This window comes from Cystoisospora suis, assembly GCF_002600585.1.
Source record: "Cystoisospora suis strain Wien I chromosome Unknown contig_1009, whole genome shotgun sequence".
Classification (NCBI taxonomy): domain Eukaryota; phylum Apicomplexa; class Conoidasida; order Eucoccidiorida; family Sarcocystidae; genus Cystoisospora; species Cystoisospora suis.
In genome coordinates this window covers 1-12,692 of record NW_027153810.1, presented here as the reverse complement: position 1 = coordinate 12,692, position 12,692 = coordinate 1, and the positions used below count along the sequence as shown (strand labels likewise).

Below are 12,692 nucleotides of genomic sequence, written 5' to 3'. Positions count from 1 at the left end.
GGACCGTGTGGAGGTAAATGAGGTGGATGGTGTGGAGGTGGATGGTGTGGAGGAAAATGAGGTGGATGGTGTGGAGGGGGATGAGGAAAATGAGGAGGAAACTGTGGAAGGAAATGAGGTGGCATGCCCGTTCCTGGGCAGGTCCGGGGGCCGCTGATAGCACCGGGTGCGTAGATGCGGCCCAGGGTCGCGTACTCGCTCTTCAGGTAACAGTTCTTCGACTCGGAAATCCAAGTCCAATGCTTGCAATCCATCAAAGAGTGACAGATGCTCTGGCATTCCGCGAAGGAGCTGACGGAACCGTCCTCAACCTTCTTGATATCATAGCCATAGTAATCCACGTCTACCTCATGGCAGGGTAAGCCACCTGGCGCGCAGTATTTGGGGCCGGAGACTGCTTCGCTGTGTGAAACGCGCCCTTGCGTGGCGCCATAAGCCTTCAAGTAACAGTTGCGCTTCGAAGGAATGAACGTCCAGAAGTAGCACTGGTTGTTCTCCGCACAGAGGCTCTGGCATTGCTGCGCATCCCCCACGGAGCCGTCCTCAATTTTGAGGACATCGTAGCCGTAGTAGTCCGCGTTCGTTTCGTAGCATCCTCCGAGTGCCGGACATGTTTTGGGGCCGGAGACGGCTAAGATATTTCTCACTGCGCCGTTCAGGGCCTTCTCGTTCTTCAAATAGCACTCTTTTCTCTCGCCGACGTAGGTCCAGTGGAAGCAGCTTGCGCTCCTCTGGCAAGCCTCTTGGCAGCGCCTGGCAGACTCAGTCGGCGGTCCCGAAAAGATCTTTTCCACGTTATAACCAAAATAGTCTGTCTCAAGCCGGAAACAGGGCACGTACCCTGGATGCCCAGTGGCGGTTTCCCTGCGAGCAAGACACCAAGGACACACAGGAACAGCGTGGTACCGCCAGCAGCCCGTTCAGATGCTGATGAAACCGGATCGCACCTGTACACTGCTCCTCACTAGGACTCACAAGATAAGCAGCAGCGCCACTGGGAGCGCCGCGAGTATCAGCATCTTGAACCGAGTTATCCCCTCTCCACTGTGGCCAAGGTGCCAGAGTCGGTCTCCGTCGCACGGAACTTGGGGATCGCCCTCTGCGCTTCCCCCTCAAATAAAAAAGGATTATATGATTCGCGTCGCCTTCCGCTGGGTCATAACTTTGGAGTTGAGGGAGAGTGGCCTACCAGTTAGCGGTCGGGGAGACAGGCGCACCTAAGTGTCTCTCCGGCCGTCAGGTCTACCGGTCCCCGCAGTCAGCGCAGGAGGGCAACGAGCAGGACGCTCAAACGGCCTCGGTGCAAGGTGAGCCCGACACGCCTATCTCGAGGCTGGCTGTGGTTATTGTGCGTCCAAGAGGAATGTCATAGCTGTTTTTGGGCAAAAAAGACCCCTTGGACGGTGCCAACAAGCACGGCTAGTGTGCGCTGCTGGTTGTCCTCGAAACTGCCGAAGCTACAATCACTGTTGCTCAGACAGTTCTCTACAAAAGAAGTGGATTCATCAGAGTAGGAATAGTGACGCTTCTTCTCAACTGTGTGCTTGTCCTACTATATGCTTAAACCGGGTAAGGTTGGAACGTGCTCCACTTTTTGTACCGGACTCCCATGCGATTCGTGGGTCACACTTCCAAACCAAGTAGATAATCACCTAAACGAGGCCGAACGTCCTCGGACAGGCCGGGGTGCCTTCCCATGGCAAGGGTTTTGAGTAGCCGCCTGTTTCTACAACCGCAAACGTTCCGTGCCTGGTTCGGTTCTCCATTCTGTATGCCGCTTGGCTTTTTGGGCGTGCGCTGGGTGGGAAAATGTCAATGTGTTCTGTTGCAGTTATGAGTCTAAGGCCCCCCAACGTCACCGACTATGTGCCAACTTCCCCCCGCCTCTACGAAGCAGACAAGGAAAAAGAGCACCTGGGACTTTAGCGGCCAGCTGCAGTACAGTTGGGGGGTTTCTCGTAAGCAGTGGAGAAGCAAATAGTGCACCAGCTTGCTGGCTGGCGTCACTGGAAGCTACCGACAGTTTTCGAGACCCGTGTACCAAGGTACTGTGCGCTGCGCCTCCTGTCGTACTGACTGGGTATGCACCAGGCATTTGCAGGTTCGCTTGCTGGATCACTCGCGTCAGTCGTGTTTGTGTCCCGGCTGGGGGTGTGCGGCGCCAAACTGCCTTCGGCGGCTCACACGAGGTCTCCATCCTCCCTCGTCGCTATGCCCCACCCTTTCCAGCAAAGAAGGGTGAGTTCGAAGGTTCTTCTCAGGTCCGCGTGCACGGTCGCAACCGACTGGCCGACACACCGGCTGGGAAGCCACTCGGCTCCCGGAATTCGTGGTACTTACGTACTTGCAGGAGTCACTACCTGCCAGCATACGCAGGCAGGTGTTCGTTTCGAATGTCCCAGTAGGGAAGTCCCCGGCCCTGTCGGGACGCATCCGTAAAACACGCTTCCCGTGTGAGGAGAATCAGTGCAAATCGTGTTTCGGCCCCAACTGGTTCTTCAGCTACCGATCAAGTTCCCTAATACCTTAGGGATACCCTGGAGGAAACATGGAGAAGGACCAGGACCACCTAGCTGACAGAGAGAGTACGACTCGAGGTAGCTTACTCCCACGAACAGACAATTCTGAGGCCGGCGACTTCAAACTGAAACCGCTTATGGATGGCGCGGCCTCCTAAGTTCGTGGCCTCCTGCGCTCAACTGAGGGATAGAAGCAGATGAGACAGTGCCGCCAGTATCCCGGCCCCAGCCATGCAGCCATCCAGCCCCAGTTTGAGACCCCACAAAAACCAGTCCCAGCCACGTCGTTGGCAGGAACGACCCCAGAAAATTGGTTTCCTGGGGGTTCGGCCTAGTCGCTTAAGTGTTCTGGGGTATGGCGCGGAGACCGCAACTGTAACCACTCTTTGCCGAATCGCAGCCCCTCCAAGCGCGCTGCGATGTGAAGCTAACCACCTCCATGTTGCGACCTCCCTTCAGTGGGAGAAGGAGCGTTCGACAGAGCCAAGCGTCAGTGGACCTTGTCGCAGCGCTCACGGAGTGTGTGACCACCTCTCGAAGCTGCACTGCGTGCACGGCTGTGACGGGCGAACGACGGACTCGAGAGACCGGGTTCTGTCACAGGATGGAGGCCCTAGGTCTGCTGCTGGCCCCTGAGCCCCCCGACACAGCTTGCGACTCTCCCCTGGGTACTCAAACTCATCAAGATGGCGGTAGGGGACCGCTCTCAACTAAAGCTGCATCTCCCGAAAAGAGAGCCGGCGACTCCAGAATCCCTTTCGACTCTGGAGTAAAATCAGGCCCCTCCCGTAAAAAGGAGTCCGTAACGGCCTTGCAAGGCTCTGGCGCACCTTCCGCGCGCGCTTTGAAACGGTCGGCGCGGAAGAGAAGAACCGGTGGAGGGCGGCTTGCATCCCAGGTCTGTTCGGCGGGTCAAGGAGAAGAACCCCTCACCCGCCCTGCAAGTGAGACGCTTGCTAGTGCTGTCCTCAGATCAGTGTCAGACGGCCAAGTCGGGGAGGGCAAACCGGTCTGTCCCACGCCAGCCCAACAGGCTCCGTTTGCAGTGGGACTGGCAGCGCCGACTGCCGTGCAGGCTGGGAACAGTCACCTAACTGGTACCGGGGTCGGCTGCCCAAACGACGAAGACCCCCACAACAGGCTGTTGGAGAAGGATGAGAGCCTGCGCACGCACGGACGACAGGCGGCTGCAGACGTGTCAGCCAGAGAATCGCCGTCAGCATCGTGTCCAGGAGCTTGCTCCCAAAATCTCCCTACAAGGTGCATCACATCGAGAGCTGAGATCTTCCGGAGAGCGACCGCCAGCCGACGGACATTCAAAACCGCCGTGAGCTTTTCGCTGACAAGGGAGTGCTCGTTTCTGATCCAAAGCCTGGCGACTCAAGAGTCTTCCCAGTCAGTAAAAGCTCCGCAGAATGGTATTGTGCTGCTGTACCTAACTGGTAAGCAGCTTCTTCCAAGCTCCTCGCACGGAAGTCCACCTGTGTCTTCTTGGTTGGCGAAATTCACTAGGGGGGTGCGTAAACGGGTGTGCGCTAACGCGAGGCCCGGACTGGCGCTGGCTGTTGCTTCTACTGTCTTCGTAGCTGGTAAGCAGTCACCAGCAGCAACATGCACAAAACACAGACCCCACCTGAGTCGCTGCTGGGCCCGTCTGTTTTGGGCTGCTCGCACTGTGCGGCAGTAAGCTAGTTCTTTGAATTCTGCTTCTCCTCTGCCAACTAGGCTGGAGCTGTCCCCACGTGCACTATCGGAAGGTTGGCGGAACATGGACCGTGCCGCCAGGGGAGAGAATGAGTCCAGTACCAGCGACGGCCGCGGGGAGCCAGAAGACCGAGTGGGCGCTGGTGCCCCCAGATCAAAAGCAAGCTGCGGCTGCGACAGGAAGCAGGCTGTGGAAGTTATGCTTGCCACAGTTTCAAGCTGAGTTCTTGGTCAATGACGGTGAGATGCTGTGCTGAACGGACAACCGGTGCTGGCGGCGGGTCTGCGCCGACGGAAGCTCTAGCCCGGAGAGGTGGCATGATCAACCGGTGTGCAACCTCGGGACAGCAAGTGCCCCCGGTTGCACATTTAGGAACGGAGAAACTCAGTTACCGAAAGAACCCTGTTTTGGGCAAGCCACCAGGCAAGGGAAAGGACTGCGCGCCTTGGACAGTCGCATTCGCCCGGAACTCGCTGGCGAACGATACTGGTGGCAGGGCCTCGACTCAGCAAGTGTGTTCAGCCAACGGGAACCTTGGCGGAGGGCAGTTAACTTGATGTGTCTCTGCCACTTGCGCTGGTTCCCTTGAAGCATACCGGGTGCCGCGTACTTGTGCCATGCTGCGTGACTGCCGAAAAAAACGCGTAGAACTCTCCTATGTATGACAGCGCAGCAATTTGCGCCCGAGCTAGTTGTGCATGGTGAAGAGGCTTGGCACTTCGAAGAGGCATCCGATTTCGCAGTCGTACCAGCCTATGGCGACCGTACTCCATGTCCAACGAGTAGTGTCCAGCACCCGCTGGGGGTTCTTTACGCGTCTACGGCATACCTTAGAGCCCTGAGACTCCAGGTGCGCCGAGCGGACCTTCGCTGAGCGTATCTTTTCCTGTGTGACGGCTCTCCCAAGAACACCTGGAAGTGCTTTGCAGCCGTGCGGTGAACGTGGTGCCGCTGCGCAGGTCACTCCACACGCTGGGACAGAGCCCCTGGTGGAAGTCACTACTGGATAGGAACCGAAGGTCGTTACCTCCTGTTCAACGGGATCATTCATCCGCTCTCCGATCCACCGCAAAAGCCTGCGCTGGTCAGACTCGTCGGAGTCGGCAATTCCTTCGCCAAAATCTCCTGGAACCCTCCTGCACCGGCGACGAGTGATGTCGCGGGTTACAATGTATACAGGTACCGGGCTTCTTATTTCTGTTGCTCGCTGTCATGAAAACGCTTTCGAAGGGGTGACGCGTAATGACAGCCCGGTGCTTCGGTCCAACTAAGCCTGTAGCATCCGTCTTGTCCCGTCTGGCGCGCCTGACTCCTGTCCGGCCAGTGCCAGAGGCTCTTCGCAGACCTTCACGCCTGGTGCTAGCAAACCATTCTTCTTCGCTCGTTCCGAGAGCTGTGACAAAGGCTAACAACGGTCTCAGGACAAGTCACCTCCTCGTCAACTCATCTGTCGCCCAAGGCTGTCCTGCTTGCCTCAGAGATCGTGAGCTTGTAGCAACCCTAGGGCCACATATACGGGAGTACCTGGATAGCTCTTTAGTGGGCCTGACAAGCTACGATTTCCGAGTGACCGCTTTCAATGAAATGAAGCAAGAAGGTCCCCCCAGTGACAAGATCAGAGTTCGGACGGGAGAACCGGGAAAACCCTCAGCCCCTAGCGAGCTTGTTTGCTTGAAACATGCCGAAAACAGGTAAATGCAGTGCCGAAGTGGGTGCATGCTGGGCTGAAGTGCGGGTAGTCGCCCCTTCTCTTCGGTGCCCGAGAGCTGTTGACTAATCTACGCGTTAGCGACAAGTGGACGGGAGGACCCTGCAGCCGTCATCAGGCCCGGCACCGATGTTGGCGTTACCCTCTCTTCTGTTTCAAAGAGTTGTCCTCACGGAGGATTCCTGCCGGCTGGCTAGGCGCCTGCACGATTGGGAAGGGAGACCCTCTGTCGTACAGTCGGAGTGTGGAAGATCTTATAGTATCTGTTTAAGCCCGTGCACCCGATCCTAGCACGAGCCACAAGCAGCCTCAAAGACTGCCAACCTCGTCGTCCCTTCGCACTGTACGCAGCATCACCATATCTTGGAAGTCACCAGCAGACCACGGAGGAACTCCTATCCGGTACTACCGGATCTACAAAGACGGAATTCCAATAGCATTCGTCCCCGCAATCACAGCCGGCGTCGCGTCCTTCGTTGACGACACAGTCTCCTCTCACCAGAGTTATCTCTACCAGGTGTCCGCGTGGTGCAACCTGCCCCCAGTGGGCTGCAGTCTCCCATGCAGTGTAGGAGATGAAAATGCGAGAAGGTTCGCTTCTTTGTTCGCTGCCTCCATCACGTCGTCCCCGATTGAAGGCCTTCTTTCCGAGCCCTTGGAGGCGCGCGCAGTGGATATGCTTCGAGTCCCGAGACTGAACGACGGAGTCTCACATATTCTCCTTCAGGGGTTCAACTGGGTCTCTGCTCGGAACGAGAATGGGTGGTACAATGTGGTTAAGAGCAAACTTGGAGACATCAAGAGGCTAGGCGCTACCATTATCTGGTTGCCGCCGCCAACCGAGAGTGTCTCCTGGGAGGGATACATGCCAACCAGATGGTAATGAGCCAGCTGACTCTCTCGTGGTCGTGAAAGAACCGCCTTCGCATACGGGATCCACACACTCCAACAAGACTCGTGAGGGATATGCTCGCAAGGGTGCAAAAAGCTGTGTATCCGGTGCTACCTCTGCAGTACTATAAGCTAATCTGCTTGGCATGAGTGTATGAGTAAGTTTAGGTATCCACTTCAGCTACTGCCACTTGTGGACACTTTGATGAAGGGCACAGCCGCTTTGAGATCCTGTCACTCTCAACCCGTTGTGACACCATTGCAACACGAATCCGCTTACCAATCGATTGATGGCTTCTGCCCTCCCTCGATGGCACTTCACTCCGAAGTAGAAATGGTTGTTTTCATGGTCACAGCCGCTTACAGTCGCCATTGACGTCCGTGCAGGTACAATCTACAGAGCAAATACGGCAGCGCCGAGGACCTTAAAGACCTGATACGAACGGCAGCCGCGTTTCGTTTGTCATGTTGCGTCGACGTGGTGGCTAACCACCGCTGTGCCACAAGGCAAGATCGCAACGGTCATTGGACCGTCTTCGAGGACCCCTCCTGGGGGCCGTGGGCTGTCGTGTGCAACAATCTTCAAGGTTATAAGGGCGAAGGAAGCTTCGACACAGTGAGCGAAGCATTGTGGTGCCTTCAAACTGGAGCCGTGACACCGGAGTCACCACCAGCATTTTGGTAAACATTGTTTATTTCCCAATGGGCGCTTTTAGGGTACTCTGGTGGACTGCGCTCCGGACATCGATCACACGAACAGGCAGGTTCAGAAGGACATCAAGGCGTGGCTGAACTGGCTGGTGCATGAGGTTGGTTATACAGCTGTGCGCCTTGACATGGCTGGAGGGTACGGAGCTAGTTTCCAGGTATGTGACACGGCAAAGCTGTTAGCGCGCTGGGCTGGTTCGCAGACCAACGTGGGGACACCCGGACCAGAACAAGTTGCCAGCTGCGGTGATAACTGAATCTGCCTGTCCTGCACACAAAATGCGAGCTTGTGTGTGTCCCTCACAACACTCCGGACCGCAGAAACAGTATATCGACAGCGTGGACAGGCCCTTCGCTGTCGGCGAATACTGGGACGGGTGCACTGAGAATCTCGTGAACTACGTCAGAGCTGGGCAAGGTGCGCTGGCCGCTTTCGACTTCGCTTTGTATTACGTACTCAAGAGATGCGTGGAGTCCCAGGACTTCAGGGAGCTGAACGCGTCTGGAAATATCAATGGTCTCGTTGGCGTGGTAAGGGAATACTCCATCCAGTCGAGAAACTTAGTTTATCCAAGCACCATGCTGGGTGGTACGTCAGGGAGAACAGGCGACGGAATTTGAATGGGTTGTTCTAGTCTGTCTGCAGACACAAGAACTGTGTTGGCCGTTGTGCAGTGGCTCGCTTTGGCTCGGAGACCGAACCAGGCAGGCGGGTACCTGGGGTACACCAGCATATGCGAAAGTCGCGTGCAGGTGAATTTCTGTGGGGGCGATGCAGCTGCAATAGTGTGCAAGTAGTTACGTCGGCAGCACCCCCTCGTGGGCGACTATAATCCTGAAAAAGGGCAGCCCTCGGGACGGCCAAATCGCGACGTATCCGATTGAACAGTGGGAGGGACGAGGCTCAAGTATGCGGCCGTCCAGCCTGCCGGTCACGCCCGGACCTCCACTGAGACTCCTTTGCGTCGTTTGTCCGCGGACAACTCATCTGTACCTGGTGGCCGTCCGTGTAGCGAAAGGATCGCGTTGTGCCCTTTTCATCGGGGAGGTACAACAACGGATGAGTGCTGACGTTCTCAGACAGGCGAGCCTGCGCTTGTTGACAACCCCGCGGCTGAGAGGCACGGGCCAAAAGAGCATCGCTGCGTGGTTAGAGGTTTAGAGATGCTTCAGGTGGTCAGTCTTGCTGTGTACGAGACGGCCCCAGGGAAAGTCTGCACACCTGCGGCGTGAGGCCTCACGTAGTACAGTTTCTAGCCACAGGAGGGCTCTTGGACGTCTACACCAAATCCTGAACCAGAACTGTTTGTAGATCGGTCCACGCAGCTGGCCGACCTGTGGTCAACTACATGCAAGTGCCTGTGGAAGGGAAGACGACAACTGCACGTGTTCTGCCGCCGGGGCCCAACGGTCTGGCTGCAGCAGAGCACACACCTTTCAAAGATATCCTTTGCCAAAGCACGCCCGGGGGCCACCAGAAACCTTACGTACACACCCCGGGTCCGTTCTATATCCGGTCTTGGTGTAAAGAAGCTGCGTTACGGTGTCTGCGTGCTTCAGGAGCCGCAGCTCGCCGTTACTTTCATAGAAAATCACGACACCGATCACCTCGACTACTGCAGCACATTTGGAGGCGGGAACCTGGACGCTGTGGTAAGCAAGGCATCTCGCAGTCTCCAAACTGGACTGCCACAGACGACAGCGGTCAATGGGAAGCAGCGTTGTTTCGCTGCCCCTAGAAGCTACTGCTGCCTGTTAGTATGTGTGCCTCCCCAGGAGGCCGCGTCCCCGTGAAACAGTAACAAAGAAAAACGTCCCGGGACGCCAGGGCACGCTGAAGATTCGCCCAGGGGGACACAGGCGCTCTACACACTGTGTAGCCACCCTGACAGAACAATTGCGTTGAACCACCTCAACACCATCCATCCAGTCGAGCCACAAACTCGCGTGCTTCTTTCCGGACTCGCCTGTCTCGTGCGCAGTTGCAGGGATACACGTTCATATTGACCCATCCCGGAGTCCCGTGTATCTACTGGAACTATTTCTCTGACTACGGACCTTATTGCAGGTAAACGAGGCAGCTCCTGTTCAAAAACTGCTAGCAATCCACGACAGCACCTTGAGAAGTCTGGCAGCATTCAGCTGCAAAGAAAAATTACTTAAACGTCTCGGGCTTGGCTTGTGCAGGCAAAAACTCCAGGAACTCTGCGACGTCAGGATTGCAATGGGCATCCACAGCACCAGCGGAGTCTACATGGCAAGGTCAGATTCGTCGGCTGAGTACTTAGCAGTCACTCGCCGTTATTCACTAATCTAGGAGCACCGGGCTCGCCGGCTTCCCTGGCTGTGTGGGTACTGCTCTTCGCGTCACAGAGACAGAAGGGTACCGCAACTGGTTGCGCGATCGTGACTGAGTTTTTTCGGCCCGTAACCGAGGGTTGAGGTTGAGAGCTCCGAACCGTCGTGCAGGCAGTTTGGTAACACGTTTCAAACTTGCCCTCGGTATCTGCGGCACGCCAACGTTCAGGACCGAACCGGGACTCTATGCGGCTTACCTCGCTCCACGATCCCGAGATTGCCGACCAGAGAACGCCACGGCTGCAATGAAGATAGGTTATAGAGACTGGTCTCCGGACGGACACGGTTGGACTATCGCCACATGCGGAACAAATTTCTGCGTGTGGACACGGTGACGCGCGCCCAGGCTCTTCAAGAGGCGCCTGACATGAAGTACAGAACGGTGTGTTACCGGGTGCTAGCCTGCTGAGTCATCCTCCTCTAGGCTCCGACTCCGGAGGACTGGACTCTCAGGACTGCAGCTGAGCCAAGCAGGAACCGCAGCACCGGTCCAGCTCGAGCACAAGGCTGCGCGTGGACCATTTTTTTATCTTCAATCCTGGCCAATCTCGGTTTCCAACTTCTCAACTCGGCGTTGGAAAAACAGCAACTGCTGGTGTATTGAGGTCTTCTCCGATTTGACGTCAGCTAACAGCTGTTTGAACCTGAGGTTTTCGCTCTTCTGCATGTTGACCTGAAGCTTGAAGTCTTGCTCCATCGACTTTATCTCTGCCATAAACATGTTTTTCACGTCATCGAGCAGCATTACACATTTGCTAGCTTCCGTGTTGTCCTTCGATGCCGCTGAGTCTAGCATAGCCACATCAACCTCTTCCTCTCCCCAGGGTCCCGCCACTGAGTTTGCTAGTTCGGCGACCTGGAAAAAAGACAGCAGGCGACGGAAGAAGCAGATCCGCGTTTACGTAGGTCTGCTTTATCCATTTCGCTACGAGAGCTGTTGTTCGCCGGTTGCCGGGTGGAGGGTCGTGGGTGCCTCCGCGGAGCAGGAGCCCTCCGCTAAGCTCCTGACCGTTCCGGGCAGCGTACAATATGACGCCCATCTTACTTTCGCTTTGAGTCCAGTAACCTTCTTCGTGAGGTTGTCTGTCAAGGCTGGGTTGGCTTCCTCTCCCCCATGTGCAACGGCTGGAGACCCGAATCTTTCCCCGTGACCCATGTTTCTCGAGATAAGGCTACTCCGGTTTCGCGGGCGACCGCACAACGGACAAAGCAGGTTCAGAAGAAAATAACAGTCATGGCGACAATGAAGGCTAGAAATTCCGTCATTCTCGCTGCTAGAAGGTTTCCCCACGAGGGCTGCATGCCGGCGCATGTCGACTCCGGGTGACCCAGTGCTGCGCTTTCTCTTGGCATCTTTCGTCTACTAGAGTCTTACACCGGTCTCGGCTCCTCTCGGCACAAGCCGTCGTTGCTGCAAGCGCCAGTTGTAGCGTCAGCTGCACTCCGGAGCTTCTGTGAGGGCAGTCGTTAGCCGCAAGTCATCGTGGCCGCGCCGTGGCATGACCAGATACCCCACCAAAGACTAGAGGACGCCCACGTCGCCAACAATGCACTGGCCTAAGATTTGTGCGGGGAGCGTTTGGAACTACGCAGGATTTGAGCCGCATCAAATGTAGCCGAGTTACTTGAGTGGTTTTAGATTCATTCTCTTCCGCTTCGGCGTCATCCGCACTCAACACCTAGTAGCGGCGTACTGGTTGCGGTGCGTCGGGTCGCCGTGTACGCCTAGTTCGGGATATTTGGGAATGCCGAAGCCTGGGCTTTTTGGTTTGAAGGACTTCGCCACAGCTGCTTGCGTCGCCGTCTGCTACACTTTTCTCCCTCCCCGGATTGAGTAACAGGGTCGGAGCACTTCTTGTTTGAAGGCTTTTACTCTGCAACTTGGCTCAGCCCTCCGGGGCAAATACTCTCTGCCACATCGGCATCGGCGTTCAAGCATAAGAAGCAGCAGGATTCTGCTGTGGTCTACCCGCTGTCCTCTATTTCTCGGACTCACCCATTTGACAGCACTCTGATGCGTTTTTCAAAGGCCTTCTCATCGACAGTGTCTTCGGTGTGAGAATTGGCTGCCCGCTGTTTTGACGAAGGCAATCTTTGTTTCCCGTGAAGTCCTAAGTTCTCTTAATCGTTCTTCCTCTTGGTGCGTCTTACCGCTTTTCGCTGGTTTTACTTCTCTTTAACGTGGCTGTTTTTTCTTAGTCTTCTTGACTGTAGTCCCTCTCGACTTGACTTTTCGGGACTGACAGTGACTTCCTTCAGACTCCACTCCTCCTAGAGGTTTATGGTAACTTCCGGATTTCCCCCTACGATACACTCTGCTCACATTGTGCTCTAGGCACATTCTTATGTGTATGCCCCCCTGCATCCAGTGACACACCATAGTGCCCCCGGACAGACAAAGTATAATACAGTGACTGACACTGCCCAAACCTCATTATGATTACTGACCAAAGGGGACTAGTGGTCTCGAATTTGGTCGCGCAATATAGCATAAGTGACTTAGTACCGTGAGTCCCTTTCCAGTCGCCTAAGTTTCAGTGTAGCAGCGAAGACTAGGCAGCGATAGCGACGAGATTATTGCTCGTGCTAAGTTGCTCCGCTGCTGGAATGACACGAAAAGGATACGTCAGTGGGATGAGGCCACTGACATGAAGAAACCAGTATCGGAATGCAGTTGCATGAACAGGGACCGACGTGTCAGGTCCAGGACGTGTCAAGTTGTGTAACATGTAAGGCGGGTGATATGTGTACCATGTGCCTTCACCGTGTGAGGTGTGTTCTATGTCAAAAAAGTGGGAAATTG

At 55.8% G+C, this 12,692-nt stretch overlaps 3 protein-coding genes across 3 annotated transcripts in view; 1 reads left to right on the top strand and 2 right to left on the bottom strand.

The window, feature by feature from the left end:
* Positions 1-863, bottom strand: part of CSUI_002361 (microneme protein) — a gene marked incomplete at its 5' end in the record, with an annotated part of 2,579 nt that extends 1,716 nt beyond the window's left edge. Inside the window, one exon of the mRNA XM_068062563.1 lies at positions 164-863. Within this exon, the coding sequence (XP_067925463.1) occupies positions 164-863 (700 nt within the window). The remainder of the gene's footprint in view (positions 1-163) is intronic.
* A 4,687-nt stretch (positions 864-5,550) lies between these two features.
* CSUI_002360 (alpha-amylase amy3) lies at positions 5,551-10,224 on the top strand (the record flags this gene model as incomplete). The annotated part of the gene is made up of 9 exons (XM_068062562.1): positions 5,551-5,915; positions 6,284-6,811; positions 7,211-7,439; positions 7,540-7,689; positions 7,853-8,062; positions 9,092-9,184; positions 9,514-9,599; positions 9,719-9,793; positions 10,059-10,224. The coding sequence occupies exons 1-9, from the start codon at positions 5,809-5,811 to the stop codon at positions 10,222-10,224; spliced, it is 1,644 nt and encodes a 547-aa protein (XP_067925462.1). The 5' UTR covers positions 5,551-5,808.
* On the bottom strand, positions 9,937-11,196 carry CSUI_002359 (uncharacterized protein). Its single transcript, XM_068062561.1, has 2 exons — positions 10,935-11,196; positions 9,937-10,745 (listed from the first exon to the last, which is right to left on the bottom strand). The coding sequence occupies exons 1-2, from the start codon at positions 11,043-11,045 to the stop codon at positions 10,422-10,424; spliced, it is 435 nt and encodes a 144-aa protein (XP_067925461.1). The 5' UTR covers positions 11,046-11,196; the 3' UTR covers positions 9,937-10,421.
* Positions 11,197-12,692: the final 1,496 nt, after the last annotated feature.

Excerpts from the sequence above, each read along its gene's own strand:
- CSUI_002359 (XM_068062561.1), bottom strand. The coding sequence starts at position 11,045 with ATGGGTCACGGGGAAAGATTCGGGTCTCCAGCCGTTGCACATGGGGGA. Across the intron at positions 10,746-10,934 it reads TTACTGGACTCAAAGCGAAA|GTCGCCGAACTAGCAAACTC; the intron begins GTAAGATGGGCG and ends TCTTTTTTCCAG.